Consider the following 25,128-nt stretch of genomic DNA (forward strand, 5'->3'; position numbering starts at 1 on the left):
CCAGTGTGGGCGACGTCATGATGGGCGTAGGGGGCAGACCGGTGTGGGCGACGTCATGATGGGTGTCTGCTACCAACCGTTGGATCAGGAAGAGGTAGTAGATGAGGCCTTCAGACAGCAGGAAGAAGCCTCATGTTCAAGCGCCCCTTGAGGGAACCTTAAGGTTCCCTCATGGGGAACCTTAACCACCCTGATAGCCCAGAGCGGGGCACAAGCAGTCTGGGAGGCTTCTGGATTGTACTGATGACAGCTTCCTGACACAGGTGACTAAGAAGCCGATGAGGGGAGACGCTCTGCTGGGCCTTATACTTACAAACAGGGAAGACCTGGCCTAAAGCCCAGATGAAGTCAGTCTGACAGTCTGGGCCTGCAGCAGTAGACCAGTTTGGGTGGAGAAATAGGAAAGCGAARTCTTAGTTTTATTTATTTATTTTTAAATAAGATAACAATGAGTGAATGTTGGCATAAATCCGTTGAATGCCACAGATACAAATTTTGGACCTAAAGACTTGCTCGCCACAAAATGTTTTTCCATAGAGATGCAACTGTTAAAGGAAATTAGCATTTTCCCAAATTCAGCAGTTTAAAAATATCCCCATTTATGTCCTCCTCAGAACAATAAAATGGCAGTTACTCCGATTAAAATGTTGAGTGAGGGTCATGATTCTTCATTCAACAACAACAAAGCAGTTGTATTTTTACAAGATCGGATGAGCTCGTGTTCTCGCGAGTCGCTCGTGCTCCTGCTGTTCGTACGAACCGATGGAACCGCGGAGGGTGGTTCGCAGGTTCTGACTCACGCAGCGCCGCCTGCCTCCTCTCATCGTCCAGCCTCCAGTGACTTGGAAAGGCAGGTGCTGCCGCGGCCGTGCTTCCGAACACGCAAATGCAGTTGAATCCCTGTCACATTCCTTTTCTTTTTGCCGATTGGGATAGGCAGGTGGTAGGACACGTGGTTCCACTTTTTTCCCGCTGCTGAAATTGATGCTTCACTTGACGCGTTTGCACTCTGTTAAGCTCACGCGCTGACCTGGCTGGACTTTCCCCCACTCCTGTGGGCCAGCTTCAAGGACCACTTAGGAGCAGGCACAAAGAGCTCTCGGTAGGCGAGCGTGCGGGCACAGACTGCTGCGAATGGCAGAACGTACYGCAGCTTGAGACTCGCTCCGTTCTTACAGTGCGGCTCTCCCGGACAGGGTTAAATAGGTTTGTTTCATGTACGTGAAACGTGTTCTCACAAAACCTTCATCTGTTGAGTTTGGCTAAATTTCATACTCAAACTGTCTAAGTGCTATTCAGAAATCCTGTGCCCAGCTCCCACTCATTTAAATATGAGTTCTTAATTCCCTTGAGATACTTTGAATTTCCTAGCTTAAATGTGCAGAGATTAGGCATTTTTGTATCTTACCCTAAAGCTTAGCAAAACATCTACCCTTATAAACGCGATGGAAAGCAAACTGCARAGGTTATGTGCTTATATGTTCCTGTAAATAGGAATGGGTATAAATCATGTTCCTCAGGTGCCTTTGTGATTCATTCTTAAGTGTTTAGAAGGCAGAAGGGCTGGCAATTTCTTACGCTTTTTTGGAGCTGAGTGTCTCATTTTGTACTGTTAATTTCAACCTCTTTTCCTTGCAAAGCAAATATTTTGTCAGTCTCACRATTATATTATAATTTGTTTAGCTTAAGTAATTGAAGGATTATTAAAGTGCCTTGTGTTATAAATTTTGTGGATTGCTAGCTCATTTATATTGTCTGTCATCACTAGTCAGATAATACATGCAATTAGATTTATAGATGCAAAGTTGTTTCATATTGTTGAGCACAATATGAAAAAGAAAATGTTAAGATTTTCAAAATATTTAAATAATTTATGATTCATTTGCTACTTGTGTTCTGGCAGCTGAAAAAATGGGGGCTAATTTAGAAGGAAAATTTATAATAGTAAATACATAGAAAAATTTAATTTAAAGTGAGATATGCTTTCTTGTATTCCCTCTTAGTGACAAAAGTACATATTTACTCTAAGGATTGAGATTTGCTTGATTACTTGTGGTACCTATAAGATTATTTGGCRTTAACTAAGACAGGATAAAATACATTATTTCTAATGAGAACTAAATCATACACAATGAGAATTTGTGTTTACTAAAAATGTAATTTGGTCTGGGCTGGGAGTAATGGAACTCCAGTACTAGGTGAAATGCTACGATCTCTAAAGACAGCTTTTAAAACTGTAATAAATGGAAGAGCTTTGTCTTTCGATGAGATACAAAAATAATATTCTGATAGCTTGGTCATCAGTCTGATGGATTTTTGAGGAGTTTCTCCCTCTTTCCTCAACTGAGACTTGTTTGCTGACTACTGCGAACTCATCCCAATTACAAGTGGAGTATCTGCTTGCTATTCTGGTTCCAGTGCAAATGATACATGCCAAATTTCAGGGCATTTATAGACGTGTTAGATAGCGATAACTGATGTCATCCAGTCTTTATTAAAGTTGTTACCTCTTAAAACAGCGTTGTCTTATTTGTCTTTACTGCAGTGCATTTTCTCACTTAATGCAATTACTAGTGAGTTCTAAAGTAGTTTTGATAATGAACATCTAAGACAACTATCTTTGCGCTACCATTTCCCATAACTGTATCTCAGCAAATTTAATGTTAGATCTCATTGGTCAAAAACAAGCAGTTATCAGCAGCATGTATATCTTCACGTTGCAGGTGGGAAAATGGGAGAACAACTCACTGAGTCTGAAGTACTCTGTCTGGCCACGGTATAGCTCTTTTGCAGACAGTGACCCGGACGATAACCATCTGAGCATTGTCACCCTGGAGGAGGCTCCCTTCGTCATTGTCGAGGATGTGGATCCTTTGATGGAAACTTGCCAAAAAAACACTGTGCCATGTCGTAAATTTGTCAAAATTAAGTAAGTAAATACACAATATTGCTCCCTTTTAGAGTGCAAAAATGTATTCCCTTTATCTCCTGATTTCCTTATTTTCTCATTAATTCCTGTTTCTTTGTATGTTTTTTTGTGCATTTTGCTTTTTTTTTTTACTTTGGTATTTTTCTCCCTTTCCCACACAGTATGCTTTTTTTTGCACATGGTTTTCCTTTTGATAAGTTGGAAGGGAATCAATTCCATTTCTGGTTAAATACATGTAAATCACAATGAATTAATAACAAGATAGTAAGTTTATAGTAAATTCCAAATCWAGTAGAGCCAGTCCTTTCCAGTCACATAAAAGAAGAATGCATATTCTAAAATCAGAATCTGTTTTAATGAATTGTTTTCAAGTATGTAGACATGTGCCTGTTTTAATTAGTGTTTAGCAGTYTGAGAATGCCTCCTATTGAAAAATGTATTTATACTTAAGTAAGTTTGGTGCAGGATAAACCACACCAGCATAAAATATAGCTGTGACATAATGGCTAGAAATAAGATTCATTGGTTTGATCTCACTGTGGTTTTGGAGCAATCTTTAGAAATCAGTGGAAAGTTTCTCAATATGCCTTTACCAGTTTTGTTGCACCYATTCTGTGCTTCAATCTACATGTTTCTGAAATGGATACAGTAATTGTATTTATTTAATTGATTATTTAATTGATCCCCTAACACCTTGTAAGCAAAGATRTGCAGAGACTGCTGAATGGTGTTACACGTACTTGTTGAAGTCCAGAGAAATGTTTTGTTTGATGTAGCTGGACTTCTTGGTCAAGTTCTAAACTGTTTTTTAATTTCAATTTTGAATTCCTTCAAAGCCCATAGAATATTGCTTTGGCCTCTCAAGAAACTTATATGGAAAATTTCTAGAGGTCATGAAATGGATATTTAAGAAAGAAGTAAAGGGAAAGTCCTCATCCTGGATCCACATGGCTGGCCACGGTTTRGGACCTTGGTCTCTCTCATTGGTGCTGTTCTGTGATCACAGAGCAGTCTGCATATGCAACGGGAGTGCAGTACTCGGGCCAAAAACCAGCTTTTCARACTGCACAAAAAGGTGCAATGTCCATTTTCAGTAATGCAGCCGGCTGTGCCTTTTACAGCCTGTTGTGTTGGAAAGTTCTGTAATTACTAGATGACATGTAATCTTGTGTATTAAGAGCGAAAGTAATAAATGTTAAAGCATAAAATCTGAGTTTGAAACAGATAGTTGTATCAGTAACCGGAGACTGAGTTTTTATGGCATGTTAATGAAGTTTTTCCGTGGGCCAGCTGCTACAGCAGAAAGCATGTCTTACAAGGTCTACCATGTCTTCTGTCCATCTCAGGCCAAGCCATTGCAATGTTTTAGAACTCTTTCTCTCTCTCTCTTTTTCTTTTTTACATTATCTGTAATAGTGAGCTAAAGACACAACATTATTTTGCTCTGAAAACTGTCTGAAAAGCTTTATGCAAATATACATTATTATTTTAATAATAGAAAGGAGCTTTATGCTTCATTTTATGCAGCAATTGTTTAGATGAGAAATATTTTAGGATTCAATTTTATTACTGAGTCATTTAAAAAAATCAGAATATGATTAGTGAGAGGTATAAACTCTATATAAAGCATCCTGTGGATTATTACTACATTGTTTCAGAAAAGCATAGTCCCTCACAAGTTCAGAATAGTAYAGAGAATGCCATCTCTTAGAAAAAAACTAAAAAAAACCAAAAAACAAAAAACCCAAACCCCTAGAACTTGGTATGCAAGTAACTGTCTTCATCTTGGAAAACTAATTACAGAAAGTTGTGTACAATACGCTGAAAATTGCTGCTGTCGTTCCATTTTTCACAGTTGATATGTTTATGCATCTCTTGTCTCTTGGCAGCAACTCAACTAATGAAGGAACTAATGTAAAGAAGTGCTGCAAAGGATTCTGCATCGACATCTTGAAGAAATTGTCTAAGACTGTGAAGTTCACGTATGACCTGTATTTGGTGACTAATGGGAAACATGGCAAAAAGGTCAATAATGTGTGGAATGGAATGATTGGTGAAGTAAGTGCTGTTAGGTAAAAAAGGCTCCTAAGTAAAAACTTAGCAACGTATGTTTTGATTCACTTGGAGATGTGGTATTCCCTACTGAGCAATACTGGTGGTGTCTTTTTTGTGGATTAGGTGGTATACCATCGTGCAGTCATGGCTGTGGGGTCTCTCACYATTAATGAAGAGCGCTCTGAAGTGGTCGACTTTTCAGTGCCGTTTGTCGAGACAGGAATTAGTGTCATGGTGTCACGGAGCAATGGCACAGTTTCACCATCTGCTTTTCTAGGTATGAGCATCCAACCCTTTCAGATCCTTTAATTGTGTTCTATAAAGTTGAGTAGGTTTCACTGCTTGTTAACCAGAATCCTGTAGTGACAAGTCTCTATAAATTTTTGAATCACGTTGGAAGTTTGTATGGTTTCCACATCCTGTTTAATGGGAGGGAGGGGCCTAGCACAGGTTGAAAATACTGTTGACTTCAGATTTAATAATTGGAAAACAAATGATAATGTTTTAATTATAGAAACAATTCCCAAGAAACTTCAACCGGAAAAACTTCCTTAAAACCTTTTTTATATACTTTAATTTATGCTTGTTTAGCCAGTAATCATTTAATCTCTTTTTAACACTTAAGTTCGTAAAATCGTAATAATAAAAAAACCCTTGTAGAGTAGTTAAGAAAAGGAAAGTTTCATTACAATTAAAATAGATCTGACAGCTAAATTGACAACAGATGCCTATGGCTTCCATGCTGAATGCCATAATGCTGCACTGGAGAACAGCTGAGCATTTTCTCCATCTTCCCTTTCAGCTGTTGTGATGATGAGATTCAGCAATGGACAAGTAGCAATGCTACGAAAGCCTGGATAGGAAGGAGATGGGATGTGAAGTGAGGACTTCTGTCTTCTTTCCTTCGTTTACTACTCCTTTCTATTATTCTTTTTCCCTTTCAGTATTTTTCTCTGACTTATTTTAGTGCTTATTGCTCACTTCCATATTTGGTGGTTAGCCTGTATTTCGCTGAAGCTGAASAGAGAATGAGCCATCTCAGATGGGTTGGAAGTGTCCACAGGAAATGCTGTTGTGCTCCCCTTTGGTTTATTTGGGCCCAGTATTTTTAAAGATATTTTGCATAGGAAAATAGTGCTAGCGGCATTAAAATAATTCAAGTGAATTGAAAAAAAAATCAATATTTCCCAGATGTCTCATGAAACAGTTTAGTATCTGCAAGTCYGTTGGGTCAGCAGTGATGCTCTTTTGTATCGCTGATCAGATCRCATGGTTCCTTCTTAGATTGCCAAGTGTAAGTTCGTTCTTCATTTCCACTGAAATCACATATACTCATCGAGGAGCTGATCTTTAGTGTAGTATCAGCTACATTTGGGCAAGTAATTGGATTTTCTTGCATCAGAATCATCATTTAACTGCAGTGCTCATTTTTCATGCGTGTTTCAAAAAGGCAGATTACAAAGATGAAGCAATGGCTAATAAATGCAACACAATGCATTTAGCTTCAATAGCTAAGTTAGATCAAATAGCTTCCCAAACCTGCTAATACACAGACAAGTTTTGTTGGTGGTTAATTTYTTTTTCTGAGTAAAAGATTGATTGATGAAAATTGTAAGAGCATACTCTTTCTAGGAAAATATTTGGATAACTGTTACTCATTTCTGTAAGTCATTGACTTGTACAGTTAATTCATTCTTAAAATTGTAGTTGCTGCATGTTGAAATTTTAATTTGGACTGTAAGTATTGTGGCATTTTCCAAAATGTGCTGTAAGTGTAGTTGATTTTGGACTCTGCTATGGACTCTGCTTATCTGTTAAAAACCTACTTACAGCTGCAATCAAARCAGGCATTGCTTTTGCATTTTTCACAACAGCATAGTTATTAGATTTCTAAAATACATTTAATGTTATTGGTTTAGTTGGGCATAGGATTTTAAATTAAAAATAACCCGTTTTATAAAGCTCTATATAATAGCATTATTTTTGAAGAAATCTGATTTACTGCACCAATAAGTCAAGTCTATGCTCTCAGAACAGTGTTCTGTATTTTTTAGACATAGACAAAACTGTCACTGAAGTGGAATTAACTGTGTATTTTGATCAGGTGTGAAYGGTAGTAAAATACTTTGCTATGCAAAATACAGTCAGATAGGTAACTGAATTCAGTCAAGGGTAGATTTTGCTTGTTTTAAGTGCTTGCATAAAAATAGAACCCTCTTGCATAATTGTTTTAAAAGATATAAAAATGTGAAGTACAGTACTATTTTTCTAAATAACATTGATTATAGTTTGTATCTGTATTTTTGATTTGTTTCGATGAGTATAGACAAGTACAGGATTTTGTCTGAACAAGATTTTCCATCCTGTAGTTGTGTCCAATAGGTCTCAGTCACCGGCGAGCCGGCTACCTGCTCCGCGTCATTTGCTGCATTCCATTCCTAATATGGATGCCTCCTATAAATGATARTTTTTATCTGTGTTAAGACATTTTCATATCTTACCAAAATTCCTATATACCACATCCACAAATATGTTTTTAAAGATTCTGCAGAGATTTCATTGAACTTTATTTAGAAACAAACAAACAAACAAAATGAAGYAAACCCAAATCTGAATTTCTGTATGTTTGAGAGCAAGGGAGTTCATAGGTGAGGTTGGTTTTTGTTAYTGGAAGCATGCAGCAGAACAGGAAAACTACACCTGTGTTAATTTTGTAAGGTTTTGTGTGGCTAAAACTCAGAGTTAACAGAGTAAGACCTCTTAGTCAATCCTCAGTGTTCTTCACTGGCGGTCATTTGAAATGTACACTAACAACTCGTTTACTAGTATTTTTCTGCTGTATTATAACTCTATACTGAAAATTCTTATAAAACCTGATGTTTGCCTGGGGGAAATTTTCTTTGGAAATCAAACAGCAATGCTGAACACATATATTGATTCTATATTATGACAGGAAAATCAACTTAATTATTCTGTTCCAGTGCTGCAGTTAAGAGGAAGTTAAGGTGGAGGAGCCTCTTGGCCTTTCAGAAACAGCCCGGGCGTAGGGATGAGCTCATGTCATGTCACGTCCAGTGCTTCTTGTTTCTCTTCTAATTTGAAATAGTATGTTAAGATGTTTTTCCTCACACTTCGGAGCACTTCTAGCATCTACCAGGATTAGGGTATAAAATGCCCCAGATGAGCTAGCCTAGCGAAGGAGTGTTGCTTTGCTGTGCAAACACTTTCTTCCACATCCTGTATGTGGTTGTACCTTGCTGATTTACCAAAAATCTTCAGCGTTTGCTTAATTGCTCTTGCTTTGCTGAAACACGGTCATAATGGCTGGACCGTTAGGTCGATAAATGCGCCCACCATAGGRTGTGTAGAAATGGGATAAGCAGTGGGTCAAATCAGTATTTGCCTCTCAGTGTCAGTTAAAATGTTGTCAAATAAAGTAGGAAAGTGTGCGGCCGTTGTTTTTGAGTCATACCTCACATTTAAGATTTTAGCTGTACTAAGTTTGTGTGGACATAGCYGTTCCTGCTTTCTTTTAGTATTTCAGGACAGCTGGTCTCTTTATATATCAGTACTTGGCTATTTTCTAGCGTTTTGGTTGTTAAAAGCTAATCTACAGAAAGCGGCTGGCCCGAGACGTTGGAAGGGTGGTTGTGCTGCGACTGGCTGAACGAACGGTGTTTCTGTTCCTCTCGCCTGTTTTGCTGCAGAGCCCTTCAGCGCTTCTGTGTGGGTGATGATGTTCGTGATGCTTCTCATCGTATCCGCCATGGCTGTCTTTATATTTGAGTACTTCAGTCCTGTAGGATACAACAGGAATTTAGCACAAGGGAGAGGTAAGCTCTGCATTTTGCACAACCCTAAAGCTATAAAAAATCGTATGTTTTCCATGCCTTGCCCTCCGTCTTTTAAAATAAACATGACAGGAATAAAACAGTATGAGCAGCTGTGAAACTGTGTTGCACTTGATTTAAAATGTATTTTCTTGAGAGCTTATGTGCTCATGTTTGTATTCTAATTCATTGCATTGAAGAGGTAAAGGGGTGATACTACAGCGAGTCACGTTTGGTGAGTATCAGCTTGTATCAGCTGTAGAGCATCAGCTTAAAAAAGCATCGGAGAAGTCCAGCAGACTCCTGACTCTTGTGGCTTCACAGGTAGCTGAAAGATGAAGATCCAGACTGGTGTGGTTTAGTGGTAATCTGGGAAAAGCTGCTTGTTAAGCTGTGTATAGTCTTACATAGTCCCTGTAAAAATGTATGGTCCTCTTGTGAGGAACTCGGCCTTGAAATGAGGGCAGTGGCAAGGGCATCACTTCGTACTGCTTAGCACCCATGACTATAGAAACTTCCCTTCATTTCCAAATGCCCCAGCACAACAGCATTAATGGAGAACTTGGCTTCTCACTGACAGTACAATTATTAGCATTTTGACCTGAGAATGAGGTTTTCGTGTGTGGTGGTGCCCTCATCTTTTCCGTATTTTACATTCAGTTCTGTATGATGTCTGTTTTTAATTTCTAAATCATATTTGCCTCATTTCATATCAAGAGATCTTCCAGCTTGGTGAAAGCAGTCCAGGAGACTGTGACAAGCTAATGGTTTATTCCAGTTCATATGTTTGGTTTGTTGCCTGAAAAAGGAAATCATCGCAATAATCAGATGATCTTACGATTTGAGTAAGTTGGTAAATTTGTAATCACTGTCCAAAATAAAATCAGTCTGTAGGAATACACTGGTTTTCTTGAGAAAAGATGTATTTAATATTACTTCAGAGGATCCGTATGATAATCATAGAGAAAAAACAGTCATTTAGGGGCAATGTTTACATTCATTTTACTCAATGTTCTGCCATATCTTTGATATTTTAGTTTCACTTAGTAAAGTCTAGAAAAACCTAAACAAACTTTAATATCCATGAGCTACTTGCATTGAGGTAGAGTAATTATGTTCAGAGGGAAGAAAAACCCACAATACTGTTATGGAAAAGTCATGAATCTGCTCTCAGCCAAAATTCATGGGGTACCACCACCACTACTACTACTATTACCAGTGACATAAGCAGAACTTTATACTCTGTTTCCTTGGCATATACTTTTCTTACCATTGCTGCTTAGAGAATACACATTAGCCGTGTATAAGCTCAATCTTAAAAGGTTCTGAAAGGTAGTTTCATAATGCAAGAGCCAGCCAGCTCCATTATGCAGCACTGYTGCAAAAAAGAAGGAAGGTAATCTAAGCTTTGCGCTTGATTGTGTCGTGAAAATACTGCACTATATTAGTGACGTTTCTACTGAAATGAGAACGTGCACTAAGTATGTCCACTTTGGGCTTATTCTTTTAGAACATTCCCTTTAAGTCCATTTATTTCTTCCATTTTGAGTATTTCTGTTTATTACTTTGTCTAGTTAATAGCAAGTTCTCTATTGCATTGATATAAGTTCTTGTAAATCACAGGAATAGAGAATGAGTAAAGGAAGTATAATTAAATCTGATTTTTAGTGTAAGTGAAAACACTTCTAGTGAAAACAGCAGTAACAACTAGTAAGGCTCTTAAATATGATCTTAAATATCCTTATCTGAGGGACACAGTGTTAAAAAAGCATAATGTTGGAGGACCAGAGATTACAAAAAATAATTTGGATGAGAAGAATATTTGAACTGAATTCTTAAGTATTAGCTCCACAGTTTTCCATTTTACATGTCATCTGGAGTAGAAGACTGAAAGAGGCAATACTGTGGCGCTTACCTTACTGCAAGAGAGAGAGCACAGTTTGGATCTTTTCCAAACCTAAATCTGGTGCATGCTTTCATTTTTAAAACTTTTGAAGATAATTCCCCATAGAAAACTGTTAAAATAATTCTTTAACAAATATGGAAATGTCATTACAATAGAGAGAGCCTATAATAAATCCTGTGATACCATTGGGAGTACAGTGAAAAAGTTTTGAAGTATTTTTAAATTATGTCTTTGTGAGTGCTTTGCTGTTATTTTGTAGGGTATCTGCAACTAAAAAAACTGCTCTTTGCAATTACAGATCCCCATGGGCCATCCTTTACCATCGGAAAGGCAGTGTGGTTACTCTGGGGCTTGGTGTTCAACAATTCTGTGCCTGTGCAAAACCCCAAAGGGACAACTAGTAAAATCATGGTGTCAGTCTGGGCCTTCTTTGCTGTCATTTTCCTGGCTAGTTATACTGCCAACCTGGCTGCATTTATGATTCAGGAGGAATTTGTAGACCAAGTCACAGGACTGAGCGATAAAAAGGTATGTTTTCCATCTCAGAAGAGGTCAGTCTCCATTTTCCCATTCTTCACAATCATAATAAATAGGCTGATTTTGCATATTGTTCTAGATTCCTTCTGGTGAAAGTGTGCATCCCCGATCTTTGTACTTTCTTATGACTTTTAATCAATAGGTTTATAAATCAGAACCCATACAATTAATTGATTTTTATTTCATTTGTGTGACTGCTTTGCCATGGTGGTATTGCACAAAGTAGGTGAAGTCCATTTGCAAAATTATTGCTCTGATAGATGTGCAAAAAGCACATAAAAGGCACTCTGTTTTCAAGTTTGTGCCCAGTTATTTTAAAATGAAACTAAATATTGACGTTCAGAAGTAATACTAAAGTAGAATATAGCACAAGGGAGAATTTCTCAAGGGCTTTATCTCGAAAGACACAAAATAAAGGAAGTTATTCGAAAGAACTCAAACAGTYTTTTGTCTGTTTTTTGTTTTAACTGTTTTTTATGACTAGCCTTTGAGCGTACTCTTGAATTATCACAGCATGAATTGCAAGCATGGCTAGAGGAAAGATAGATAAAAAGAAAACAAAATTATAGTAGTTTGTTTTTATGAAGTTACCTTGTTGAGAAAACCTTTGGAAGAGTATGAAATTTGTTAAAAATACCCATATTTTAAAATAATATACTTAGTAAGAACAGATAAAAGGTGTTCTTCTCTTGAGGATTGCTAAACAAACAAACAAACAAAAAGAAAAAGAAACAGGAAAGGAAAGGAATGGAGAAAATGCCTTTCTCTTATTTGCACCAAAGCGCAGAACATTTTTGTGGGAGATTTTGGTTTTGGCAGGATTTGGCTTGCACCTCATCCAGCCCTGACTTTTGGTTCTGCCGGTGCACCCCATCCACCTCTGTACCTTGCTGTGGAGCGTGTGGGCTGGGAAAAATTTCAGTATTTGATCAGTAGCCATTGGGTAATGACTCCCCTGTTTTTGTGATTTTTCTGTACTCTAAGCTAAGGAGAGCTTGACTTTCACAATAACAGGAATGAAAATAGAAAAAAAAAATGAATCAGAAAATAGCCCCTGCTCTTATGCAATCTTCTGATCACTTATTTGATCTACTCTCTTTATTTTTATTTTAAGTTCTTCAGAGTTTTGACTGAAGYATACAGAGATAAATCAGGACATCTTGAAAAACAATAACCTTTTTCAAAATATTCTTCTGGCTGTATGCAATTTTTGCCTCCTTTACAATCCTGAGCTTGCTCAGATTTTTAACATTTCAAATAATTAGAGACAATTGATAGGCATATAATATGATTCATGTTAAATTATTTTTTTCTCCTCTTTGCCATGTTACTTCAGCACTCTGTTAGTATTAGAATAGTTCTGGAATTTTCAGAACAATTTTTTTTTTTTTTTTTTTTTTTTTTTTTTTTTGGAGAGCTTTTATCCTTGCTACAGGCAAAGCACAAAGCACTCATGGGCAGGGGCCTGCAAGAAGACAGAAATGCGTATGAATAAAATTAATTTTAAAGCAATAATATCTACAAGTTCAAGAATTTCTTGAGAAGTTTACAATTTGTAAAACAGGGAAATAACTAGGGACTTAATAAAGGTATTCTGGTTAATTAAAAAAATAATGGCCAAGCATAATTTCAGTTCATAAACTTGAAGATTTTTTTACTATCTTTGTTAATTATAGACATTATTCTCCATCCCCCTATTCCTTCCTACTGTCACAACTGAAAAGCCAAGTTTGTTTGTCAATGCTACTATGCAGTAAAGTATTCCTAGGTAGAGATATTGGGGTTTCTCAATCCACAATGAGACTCCATACATGGTAGATTACAGAGGAAAAGAAAAACCAGGAAAACCCCTTCTCTGGGCAGTCATCCCTGACCCCCAGCATTCAGCAACTTCCATTCAGGAAATGTGTAACACTCTAGCATCAACTCTGTTTTGCCAAACATAAAATGACATGATACTTGTGCTTCTTCTTGGCTTTGAGACCTCTTGAGAATTTCCTCGTCCTTCATCGTGTTGCCAGTGAATTTTTTGAATGCCATGTCRTCTATGTGTCACTTAGAAATACATGGCACAGCATGTACTGGAGTTACTAGGGGTGGGTGTTCATAAACTCAGATGATTCAGAAGACAGGAAGAAAATTATRTTTTGACATCCTTGTATGTGTAAAAGATTTTTAAAAGCTTTGTGTTCATTAAAAAGGTACAGAAAATGAATCCAGAAGTATCCAGCAAAGCAGATATTCATAGAAGCTGTTACTTTTGAGACTGTGATGCCTTTTTCGTAGAAAGAAATAGAGATAAGATTACTGAAGGAGAGCAGAAAGCAGTGAACTGAGTTGTCTTGCAGAGCGGTTGTCTAGCTGCAGCCTCCACRCAGTCGCGTCTGAGAATGGCCCCGTGTGCGAGGGATTCTTGCCCAGGTTAATAGGCAGCCGGAATTGTGCCTTTTACAGATTCCTTAGTTTTGCCAGGTTCACAGTATTCTTGTAGCACTGTGTTTATTTTTATCTGCAATAAGATACATGGCACATGCTCTGTAGTTGCTTACAGATAYGTCTGTGTCGAATTTGAGCAGAGTGAGGTCAAAAGGCAGTAGGGATGATAGATTATTTAGGGTGACTCTGTTACCCCAATCCATCTCTCCATTTCAATATTAGACCCTCATAGTGCTTTTTCAGAGTTGTCAGGCACAGATACTGATTACTTTTCACTTCCTGACAATTATAATAATGGTCTTGGAATTACTGAGGAGTCATATTTTTCAAAAATCACACRAAATTAGAATGTCGGCACTTTCCATCTGGTAGAAGAAGAAGGCAGAAGAGTTCAAATGGGGATGTCTTTGTCACCTCAATCCAGCCATAATTCTCATTAAAAATTGTGTTAATAGAGGGAGCATATTTGCTGTTTTCTACTGTTTTAATATTTTTTCCATCRTTGCTTAAAATACCCTAGAACAATAACTAAAAACTTCTCTGAATACCAGCATTTTTAGGCAAGCATGCAAGTAATCACATTAACTCAGTATTTAATATTTGTGAAAGATCACATTACTGACTTTAATGAAATTATCAATTTTATTAAGGCATATAGGCATACAGGTAAAACAAACTAAAGTATTAGAACTGTTTTCTCAGCTGAGACATCTATTACGCGAATCCTAGATCTCTTAAGATAGGAATTTTGTCACTATGTGTGCCACAGATCTAGCAGCYGGCAGAACAGGGGGAACAAGAATGAACTGTTTAGTCTTCTGAATAATAGCAGATCTCTTTGCAATTATGATTCAAACAGGGGCTTCTGCATTAAATTTAACAATTTTATTAACAATTTTTTTTTAAACATTTCGCAGTTTCTAGGAGGAAAATTGCCTCCTAGCAGAAACAATATATTTTAATTCCCAACATGGGGCTTCAGGGAAAATGAGTGCATGTACAGACTTGATGCTTCTTTCCTTCGTCTCTCACGCCTGCCACATAGATCTTTGCTGCAGTCGTAGGGCGTATACGCTTCTCCAAAACATGTCAGTTCCAGAAGATAAATTTAAAACTACTGATGAGAACTTCATAGTCCTTGAACACTTATACACACACAAGTGTACTATTGCTAAAAAAAAATAGAGAGAGAGAGAGAGAGAATCTATCATTTTTCCCCACATTTACAAGTTGTCTGTCAGCAGGCAGTAGTAACAAATAATGATTTCCAAAAATTAATCTCAGTGTGACTGTTAAAATTTGTTGGTTGAATGGTGAATTAATGAACACCATTAATGGGTGGTGTTTGGAACTATYTGTCTGTTTGAATTGTCACTGTTTAAAATCCATGTAAGAATTATTTGTTTAATTAAATTGCTTGTTATCCCCTTCGGTCTTTGAATGAACAAGTCCATTTTATTAATCTCTGCTCTCCTGTAGAAATATTTTTGTGCTACATGAATATTCAGTTTAGAACTGATACCTTGATCCCTTCAGTCTTCCTATGTGAGGACTCCTCCCCCCTACAATTTTCACCCATATGAATCTACTTGAAAAGTGAGAATATTCAGACAAAAACTTGATTTATAAATCACCAAGGTACTCCACCGTGATCCTCCTCTTCCTCCAATTCTCCTGTCACACCCCAGTGTTGTCAGTTCAGCTTGCAGAAGGCTCACCTTGGTTGAATTTCCAAGAAAAAGTCAACCGAATAGACAGCAGCAGTTTTTACAGGTCTTGATTTTTTTTTTATATATTTTTCTACAGTGCACCCTATAAGAAAATTAGAATCAGACATTAGGAGTACTGGAAGGCATCTCACTACTTAAGGAATTATTTATCTATATATTTCAATGAAGTTAATAGCAAGCTACAGCTACATCAGTAGAATCTCTGTACATATATTTAAGAGCAAGGTTTGCCTTAGTGCTGCATAGGAAACACAGAAAGGAGAGAGCAAAGATAGAATGAAAACCTTGGCTAGTATGCAGTGTAATTTTAGTGTTTGGGTCAATTAGAATGTATAAGGTAGTAGCAAAATAATAATTTAAATAGTAAAGCTGTAGAAAGGGAAAATTAGAAAAGAAAGAAGTTGTTATCTAAAAGAGTAGAGAAAAATAAAATTCATTCCTTTATGCTATGTCAAAATACGTTTAATTAAAATGAAGCATTTAATTGTAGTTCTGTAACACGAAAATATTGTTGTGGCAGTAACATCATGGTCAAGTTTTGATGGAATTGAAAATACTCCCACTTTTTCTGTAAGCCTATTTGTATTCTATTTCAAAACTGGCACTGGATAATGGGAATTCTTACTGCCCCGAGCCCAGCCCTTATAAAGAGGAGCGTTACATGTGTAGCCCAAAGGAAGCAGCAGCCGTGCAAATATTAGCTGTCTCTTGCGGCACAGGGAGTCTAGATTGCTGCTCTGACTTCAGCAGTAACAACAGACCGCGTTTTGCCGAGGAAGTCATGGGTGCCTGCTTTTATTAGTGCTCAGCTGAATTTCCTCATTAGCCAGTAGCTYCTCTAATTGGAGTGGCCTTTTAATTTAATTCTTAAAGAAACATTTTAACTTAGTCCTGAAGTGTCACTTAATAGTTAGAGAGAGATTTTGAAAAGGGACATACAAAATTTTCAGATCTGTTTGTGTGAGATTATCAGGATGATTTCCAAGTCTGAAACCTAAATGTGTCCCGAGCTATTGCTAATCCTTTGCATAGTCCCTGGCTTGTTTGTGCTGATATAATAGAGATACAGAGGGTAAAATTGTAGAATAAATCTATGTGAGCACCGGCAAATAGCTTGCTGCTTTAGACTGTAGAAGTAAACAGGGAGCAGGTTGAGGTGTGAAAGCCGGAGGAGCTCTTGCCATGTCAAGCGATGTAGCGGCCGCRCCACGTGGGGCTTCGCCGAGGGACTGTAATTCCCCCTGAATCCCTCTGCGGTGGCTGGCGGGCAGCTGCCAAGCTCACCCTGCTGCCCCAGCACCASCTTCCCCGGGGATCCTCCGGAGCCACCGTTACCCTCCCTGTCTGCAGCAGTGGAGCATTTCCTTTGGCCTTGTCTATTTGAGGGGACCCAAAGTGTCTCCAGTCAGACTGGCAGAGGTGTGAAATGAATATCAGCTAAAATGCTGGGGTTTTTACTTGTTAAATACCAGCATGTCTGCTTGTATTTTTGATTTTCTAGGCAGATGTTGGCAGATGAGGAGCGTCTTCCAATATCTCATGCTGTATGACAGAACAGGAGAAAGTTTCGTTGGAGTGGCAGAGCTGAGCTGATTTTACTTTGGATGTAGATATTTCTGTATAGTTAAGCCAGCGTGGAGGCACAGTTTCTTGTATAGTAGAATTAACTCACAGTGTTTGCCTAGAAGAAATCTGAGGCAACTTACACAGCTCATGTTATTTTCCAACTTGGAATTGCCCTGTTAGATTTTCCTTGCTTAAGGGACRTCCTCACGGCCATGCARTTTGAATACYTGAAACACTTTATTTTTCCTTTTTRTCTCTAGTTTCAAAGGCCACATGATTATTCACCTCCTTTTCGATTTGGAACTGTTCCAAATGGGAGCACAGAGAGGAACATCAGAAACAACTACCCAGATATGCACCTTTACATGACGAAGTATAATCAGAAAGGAGTTGAAGATGCCTTGGTCAGCCTGAAAACTGGGTAAGCTTATTCTGTGCATCTTAAAGAATCCTCTAGACCTCGCAGAAACTGAGAAATGCAGATCTGTACCTACCATGACACTGAACAGACTGATGCCATGCGTAGTGTTTAGTACTAGCTCTTTTATTTTTTATTTTTTTTCCAACTGAATTACACAGATATCAGGAAGGGAAATGATTGCCTGTGGTTTGTGTGCCTTTTTAAAACTCTCATGGAGGACTGACCGTCCAACGTACAGTAGGTTGAAGGGGCAGAGTTGGTATTTCTCAAATTAAAAGTCCAGAGTCACATGGCCCTGGATATGGCTGAGTTTGGCACGGAACATGTTGATTCGTGTACTTCCTGTTACCTTTGCAGGAGTCTCTCACGGGAAGGTAGGTTGCAGGGCGCATTTCTGACAAAGCGTGTTTAACCTGGCCAGTGTGCAACTCCTTGTAACTGCTTTTCACCCTCCCATCCTTTTTGCATTCTTTTGGGTCCACTCTTAGATTTTCTTCCCTCCTGTAATTAGCATGGCCTTGCATATTGGCTGTCATGTCTGAAGTATTGACTCTGAGCTTCTTGGTGCCTGTTGATAAGAGGTAGCCTTAAGTGTATTACCTAATTCTGCTTCTGGCACTTTGAAAGTGTCGTTGTTCTTCCTCCTTCAGTCTGAGATTTAGACTTAAGTACTGTCCATCTTTTTCCCTGTCTGAACCATCTCTATTCTACGTGGTTGGACTGAAAGACTCAATTCCAGTCTTAATCCTCAAAAGGGGTGAATATGAATCACTGCTTATGTCAGTACATATCAGTGTGAGAAGACTGTTAGCTCTAGTAATCTTTTCTGAACATACAGGCTTGATAATAGGATGTGTATTTTTGTTAGTAATATTGGATGAAAACAATCAGAATTTATCAAGATAGGCATGAGGCTTTTTAAGTGAGAAGGCTAAGTAACTCAAAGTGAATTAAGTGCATCTGCTTCAGTGGCTGTCTTAAGACATATTTTGTTCAATATTATTTACAGTAAGYACAAGAGATTTTTTTCTATACTAAATTAGGCTTTTACATTTGGGCCCTATTGTAGGAACTGCCTGTCCTTTTAATTTATACCCTCCCTTCCCAAAATGTGTAGGGGACTGTAAGGTATTTCTTATGTGAAAAGATCAAACTATCAAAACCTTTCTCTGGAGTCCAGGTTCCCTTCTTTAAAACATTATCCTTTCTATTATTTTCTTCTCCACTGTCTCCGTCTAGCTTCCTGGGCTCCTTCTATCGTCTTTTTTCAAGGCATTCTCAACTGGCATTTCTCAAGCACAGTTTGTCCCATCCTAAGATAGACACATACCATAAGGTGAGATGAACCTCATCCAAGGTCTTCCAAACCGGAGGCAGAGTTGCAGCTCATGCCAAGCCTGTGCAAGCTACATTTCCTGGGTGACAGCTGAATTGTGCATTATAGATAGTCAACTGAATGCTGTGAATTTTTAAGGAGGTAGCTGTCCTTATTTTCAGCCATTGATAAAGCTATTTAGTTGGATCAATAGTTTATTTAAGGGATATTTCTGGTCCTTTTAACCAGCTATTTATGCTATTGAAAACCCGTGGAAACTGCTGTTAGATTTAAAGTAAGGCCACATGTCAGACACTTGAGCGTGAAAAGAGGGGGCTGCCTGACTGCAGGGGAATTCAGGACATTTACTGAAACTCAAGATTGGCTGCTCTTGTGCCAGTTGCTGCTCTTCCTCAAAAGTTTTAGTCCCTTTGACAGCATAAGCCATTAATTTTAAAGTTTTTTTTTCAGTACAATTTCTTTCTTCTAAGTGATTTCTTGGTTTGGACAGCCCTGGGCATCTACCTGGGTTCCCTTGACTGACATTTCTGTAGCAGATGGTACAAATAAGCTGCCATGTGCAGTGGTTTCCAGTTCAGTGTAAATAACTGTTACATACTGTTGTGTTCCTTAATATTTTATCTGATGTCGCCTAAAGAAGGATTAAATGGCATACTATCAGCAACTGAAGTTCCATGCGACAGAAGTGTCGCTTTGCGTTTGATTGTATCACAGTTTGGGGTGTTCCAGCAGAAAATTAGTGTCAAGCGGGCTTATGTATTTTGTCCTTTCGGTTTCTGCAAAGCAGCAACTACAAAGACCCAAATAAGGTGGTAAATGTGGACACATAAACTTAGTTACAGGTCCTGCAGCATGACTGCATCTTCTTTTTGGCTCGCAGAGTAGTTTCTCTTTAGAAAGATTATTTGCTCTAGGTAGCCAAACCACTGAGCTCTGTGGTCCTCATCTGTCCATTCCACTTTTAATGCACCTACCTTTTTCTTGTTGGTGATGCTGTGATGGCCGTTCCCATGGCRGACATATGAGGGATCAAACCAGGGATCTGTAGAACTGAATGTGTGCTTCTACAGCTTGRATGAAAGAGATGAGACCATGTAATACAGGACTGTGATAGTTTACAATCTCTGTAGGGAGGACAGCAAAAAGCACGAGTGGTTATTTGTTAGTGTATTACAGTTACCTGCCTCTCCGCTGTCTATCCAGACTTGTATGCTAAAAAAACCACTGTTTTTCACTTTTTCTACCAAATTTTATGTTCTTTTTCTCAAAATACGTAAATGTTTCCTCCTCTTTGTGACTCACTCTCTATAGCCTCTCGTGCATGAATTATTTGAYAGGATTGTTTCACCTTTCATCCTTATCTGGACTTCAGCAAGCTGTCACCTCCCCTGCTTCTCCTTGATCTCATGATTTTAATGTCTTGCCCCATGTAATCTATGTTTTCTTTTGATGATGACCTGTCTTTCTTTCCTCAAACTCCTTCTTGTTTCCTAGCAAATATATTTCTGTTTTCTTCTTCAGTATGTATGTGTTCTGATTACCTTATTACTGCTATTTTTTCTGTTTTCATCTTTATCTCTTGTTGGAGCTATTCCTATACTTTTATCTTTTTTCCCTTTTCATCATCAGTAGCATCAAACAAGCAATTTGTTTTACATATCTTAAAGCCTGCTACTTCTTCGTTTTTGAAGATGAACTTCCTGGTAATTGCAGAGTATAGATAGAATAGACGTGGGAATAGAATATAGACATGGGAAGGACTTGCAAAGATTGTCTMGTTGATATTATTGTTGCAAGTCAAAATAAATAATACCTGTGTTATTTCTGCAGACTGTTTGTCTAACCTGTATGTATTTTCAATATTACTTTTGAAACTACTTTTKCTTAATTGAGGATGTAAGGCTTAGTCCGCTTTACTTGCTTACATAAAGTACTTGATTTAAAGGTGCAGCAATCAGGCAGTACTTAACGACAGAATAATAATACTCATGTGGCATCTGATCTACATGGAATCAAACTATCAAGTTGCCTCTCGCCAGATTTCAGTCTAGTTTTGTTGTTTCCCAAACTTTTCAGTCTCTACATCAGCTTTAATTAGTGTTAATCTCTTGCGATGCATTGGGAAGTTCTTCAGGTTTGAGGCCTTGGTGTTTGATATATAACATTATTGAACTGAATGGGATGGGATKGGAGGGAGGGAGACTTCAGATACACAGATTTTGGTAAGATTTTTTTTTTGTGTGTGTGTTTGTTAGTTTGCTTTTTTTAACAGCTGGAAGACAGCAGAATAGAAGTAACTTAAGTATCCCAATTGACTTATCTGCTCTAATTGTACATTTTTAGTATTTTGACTTGATGGATAATCAGGTCTCTCTATTCATTTTGAAAAAAAAAATTAAAAAGCAAACTAGGTTTGTTGTCTTGGTTTCTTACAAGAAGTGAAAAATCGGTCCAGTTGCTAACATGGACAAGAAGAGCCCCAGGAGCAGAATGGGTCAGAGCAGAATTATGCACTGAGATGTAAAAATCAGTAGTGTTCCTTGCCATAATTGACTGGTCTGGTGCAGGGGTTGGATGATTTTTTTTTGTTGGAGTATTGAAATGCATGGAGAGTTGAGTGTGCACAYGGTTGTGCTCAGGAAGCCTCAAACAAAATACCTAGCTTCTCTCTGTTTGCACCTTTGTGGGATCTAACAAGGCTAGAAAGATTAAACTAATAGTGTTTCAAAAATAAACATGTAGAAAAAGCATCTGCATTTATCTTTTTTTGAATTAGAGCAAAGACCTTCACTACATGGGCAATGTGTCTTTAGCAGGCTTGGAGTTATCTTTTTTAATTAGCACTGATAACTTTTTAGATCATTCTAGAAAAGAATCAACTGGGAAATACCACAAATTGAAATGAAAAAATATTTTTGATTTGGGCTGATGTTACGTTATACCTCCTACTACAGGTGTAATCCCTGCAGGGAGGTTCACTGCAGCTTAGTCGTGAAGGCTTGCTACTGATGGTGAAGGCTAATTTATCAGCTATATTGGCTTTTTGTATTCATTTGATCAYTGCTTGTTCTGGACAATATTAAAAAAAGGATTATCTGTAAAGTCTCAGCAATATCTACTTCTTGTCAAGAGTGTCTTATTTCTGTGGGTCACAGATGCAGTTCTCAAAAGTTCTGAGACATCTTTTTAATGAGCAGCAGAACTTTCTGTACTCCATTTATTAGTTGAGGGTGTCAGTTTGCAATAATGCCTGTAAAAGAGGAGCTAAATTCATGCGTCTTGTTACTGAAGCTATTTAATAACTTTCAAAATGGCAAAATACTGTCACACGTTCAAGCAAACTTAATATTGAAAGTCATAGTCTTGCAAGCTCATCAAAAAGTCTGTGACGTTTTTCTCCAAACGTTATCCATATAAAGGATCTGCTGAACCACGTAGAGCTTCATCTGACTTTTTTTGACAGGACTCAGGAGTTCAGGAGTTCTTCAGTTTTGCTTTTTTCCTCAATGAAAATAAAAATGGCACATTTATTTTCCTGAGCATTATCTGAAAGAATAAGGTACGTAAGAGACCAGTATGTTAGCTAATATTTTCTCCTTTGTGGGAGGAGTCCAGGTCTAGCAGAGCCATGGTGGGCCCTCAGTGTTCTTTAGATGTTTGTTGATAACATAAAGTTGTAAAAATGCACTTTATGCTTTTCTGTCTTTGCTGTTTTACTAATCTACATTTGTAGAGTCCCCTGTACTAGATCATATTGATTTTGCTTCTTGAAGAGGGAAATTATTCTTTGAATAGGAATTAGTTAATTGTGTTATGCTTACAGTGGCTATTTGTGTTTGCTTTTTTTCCCTTGCTATTTTTTTCCAGCAGAGTTTTTAGTTAAAGAATGCTATCTTTTTGCAAGAAAAGAAACCTTTTCTATTTGAAATTCTTTTGTCTGGGTATCAGGTTGTAGTTTTTGAGGTCTGCGTGTAGTGTTTCTCTCGATGTGAGCGTTCTGCTGCTGAGATAGGCATGTAAAACTGTCAAGAGGAGAAAATGCAAGGATAATAAACTGGAAATGTGTTTAATGTTCTCATCTTTGCCTCAGCACATCTACACCTAGGATAGAAGTAAAATGGGAAACTTCTTTCATTTGCATATTCCCTGTCACTGATGAATCTGTCTAATCTCTTCTTCACTTCCTCAGTTTTTTCAGATACGAGGACTGCAGCTGAGTATCTCATGGTGTATATCGTGTTTCAAGAAAAAAGTTGGCATCTTTAACTGATGCTGTGTTGTGGCAGCACATTGACGTGAGGACTTTATCTCAGTGTCGTTGTAGTAAGCTGTCAACGTAACTTGTTTCAAGTAACAAGTCCTTAGTATTCCACGGGCAAGCAGCGCCCTGTTATACAGCTGCAGAGGCCCTCACTATCATGAACCTTTTTCAATTTTTATTTACAGTCACAGCTGTGACTGACTATTCCAGGATTTGATGGTGAAATTTGCTTGGGACTCCATCTGCCTTCCTGCTAATGATTGCAATGTTTGGTATTTTATGCACATCAAGTTTAATGTCTTATTCCCTAGTTGTCTGTGGCATATTGGCAGAAATAAGCAGCGGTTTGGGAATAATGCTGGGAGGACAGCTCTGGTGCACTGTGGGACCTTGGGCAGGTCTCACAGACAGAGGATTACCAGGTTTGAACGGCCTCCCGAGAAGATGCTGCTGCCCTGCAGACGCGTCCCGAGCTGCTGGTTGCTTTGATGGCTGCATATGACTGTTCTAGTCTTCAAAAAACTTTAATAACATATAGTGATGCTAGGAAAACCACCTGACAGCAGCTAACTGAACAGTATGAGTGACACGAGAAGTGATTCCTCTCCCATCACACGCTATCGTTGTGGAAACAGCTGTATATATTAGAACCCTGTGATATTAGGTACAGAAAGTGTGGGAGAAACCCCCAAAGGGCTCTGATGCCCTTTAGGCCTCAGACTCTAAGCTTATTGCCCTAAATTGGATTTTTGTTGTGTTTATAGTGCTTGTAAATTGTGTCCAGTTCACAGCTTTGTACACTCTATTCTTTGCCGAATAGATACAGGATGGGTCAGGGCTGTGCTGGCAGCTTCTGCAGTATGGGCATAACTAGGAGGCAAACATCTCCATTTCTGTGAGCTGGAACATAATTCAGATTGTGCCCAGCCGGTCTTTCTGTTAATTAGGTCTGTCGATTAATGTGGTGCTGTGCCTAAAGTAAAAATAAAATAATATAAAAAAAAACCCTCTTGCCTTTTAGGGAGCCAGCTGACATCTCCGTACTTGGATTGAAAAACAACTTTCATATTTATTCCAATATTTTCCATTTAAGCTCAGATTTTTATGGCAAGATTGTCAACAAAATGTTCATTGAAGGAAAAAACATTAACTTTTAGTCTGTGTGGTTTGTTCCTTTTCATCTAAAAAGAGGAGAGAAGAAGTGAGAGAAATAAAGTATTTAAGAGAAAAATTATTTATTTTAATTTTTCATAAAAAGCASAAGTTCTGGATCATTCTTGTGGGCAGGTAATGACAGCTTGTGATGGGAACACAAGAAAATGTTCAGCAGATATAAATTTTTAATCTTTTAATCTTGTGGCTCAGTATTTTCTGACTGTTTCTGATTGACACCACCTTACAGTATTTATATTAAAGAAGATTTACTCTTTCCTTAAGCTGGTAATGTTACAGTAAATATAAAAATTCTTTTCTCAGTTTTTAAGGAATTGACAAAAATGGTTGACTTTGAAGTGTGTTGCGTGAGGGAGAAAGGAAAGGTCACTGGGACCAGATGAGGTTTCTGTAGTCTCTAAAATTTACTGCCTGCAACTCTCCTGGATGCCAGTTATAATATGTGAAGTGAGAAACTCTGCTGCAGGTAGCTTTACAACAGACAAAAGTTTAYGCAAATGTATTTTTAAATAATGTATTAAATCTTTAATGCCCAATTATCTTTCCAAAAACATGATATTTACTTGCTTTCTCATGACCTACTCTTAAAATCTGTGTATTCTGAGCCTACTTGCTTTTTGTGCTTTTCAAAAGCTTCAAAATTGGATTAAAAAATAAAATACATCAAAAGAAATAACCGATTTTTAAATGAATGATCTTTACCCATGTCATATTTTTTAAATGTCACTGAAACAGCACTCTGTAATTAATGTCCTCTTAATGAAAGGGGAATGATATTTTCCTCTTTCAAACTGTCTTCCATAATCAAGCCTGGAAGCCTTAGGGAATATTCTTTTTTTCACCAGTTTTAAACTATTGAATCTGAAACTGTCTTATTCACATCTGATTTAGAAAAATATTTTTCCTGCGTCAGCATCCGCTCTTATCACAGTCAAAGATATGACCTAA

At 37.8% G+C, this 25,128-nt stretch overlaps 1 protein-coding gene across 1 annotated transcript in view; it reads left to right on the forward strand.

The window, feature by feature from the left end:
• The window catches only part of GRIN2A (glutamate ionotropic receptor NMDA type subunit 2A), a 177,071-nt gene that overhangs the window by 127,567 nt on the left and 24,376 nt on the right, over positions 1 to 25,128 (forward strand). The window contains exons 4-9 of the mRNA XM_085300716.1: positions 2,724 to 2,929; positions 4,819 to 4,987; positions 5,108 to 5,261; positions 8,692 to 8,817; positions 11,019 to 11,248; positions 17,250 to 17,410. Coding sequence (XP_085156842.1) covers positions 2,724 to 2,929; positions 4,819 to 4,987; positions 5,108 to 5,261; positions 8,692 to 8,817; positions 11,019 to 11,248; positions 17,250 to 17,410 — 1,046 coding nt within the window. The remainder of the gene's footprint in view (positions 1 to 2,723; positions 2,930 to 4,818; positions 4,988 to 5,107; positions 5,262 to 8,691; positions 8,818 to 11,018; positions 11,249 to 17,249; positions 17,411 to 25,128) is intronic.

Source organism: Rhea americana, unplaced genomic scaffold (genome assembly GCF_003343005.1).
Source record: "Rhea americana isolate MKP2758 unplaced genomic scaffold, rheAme1 scaffold_10, whole genome shotgun sequence".
Taxonomy (NCBI): domain Eukaryota; kingdom Metazoa; phylum Chordata; class Aves; order Rheiformes; family Rheidae; genus Rhea; species Rhea americana.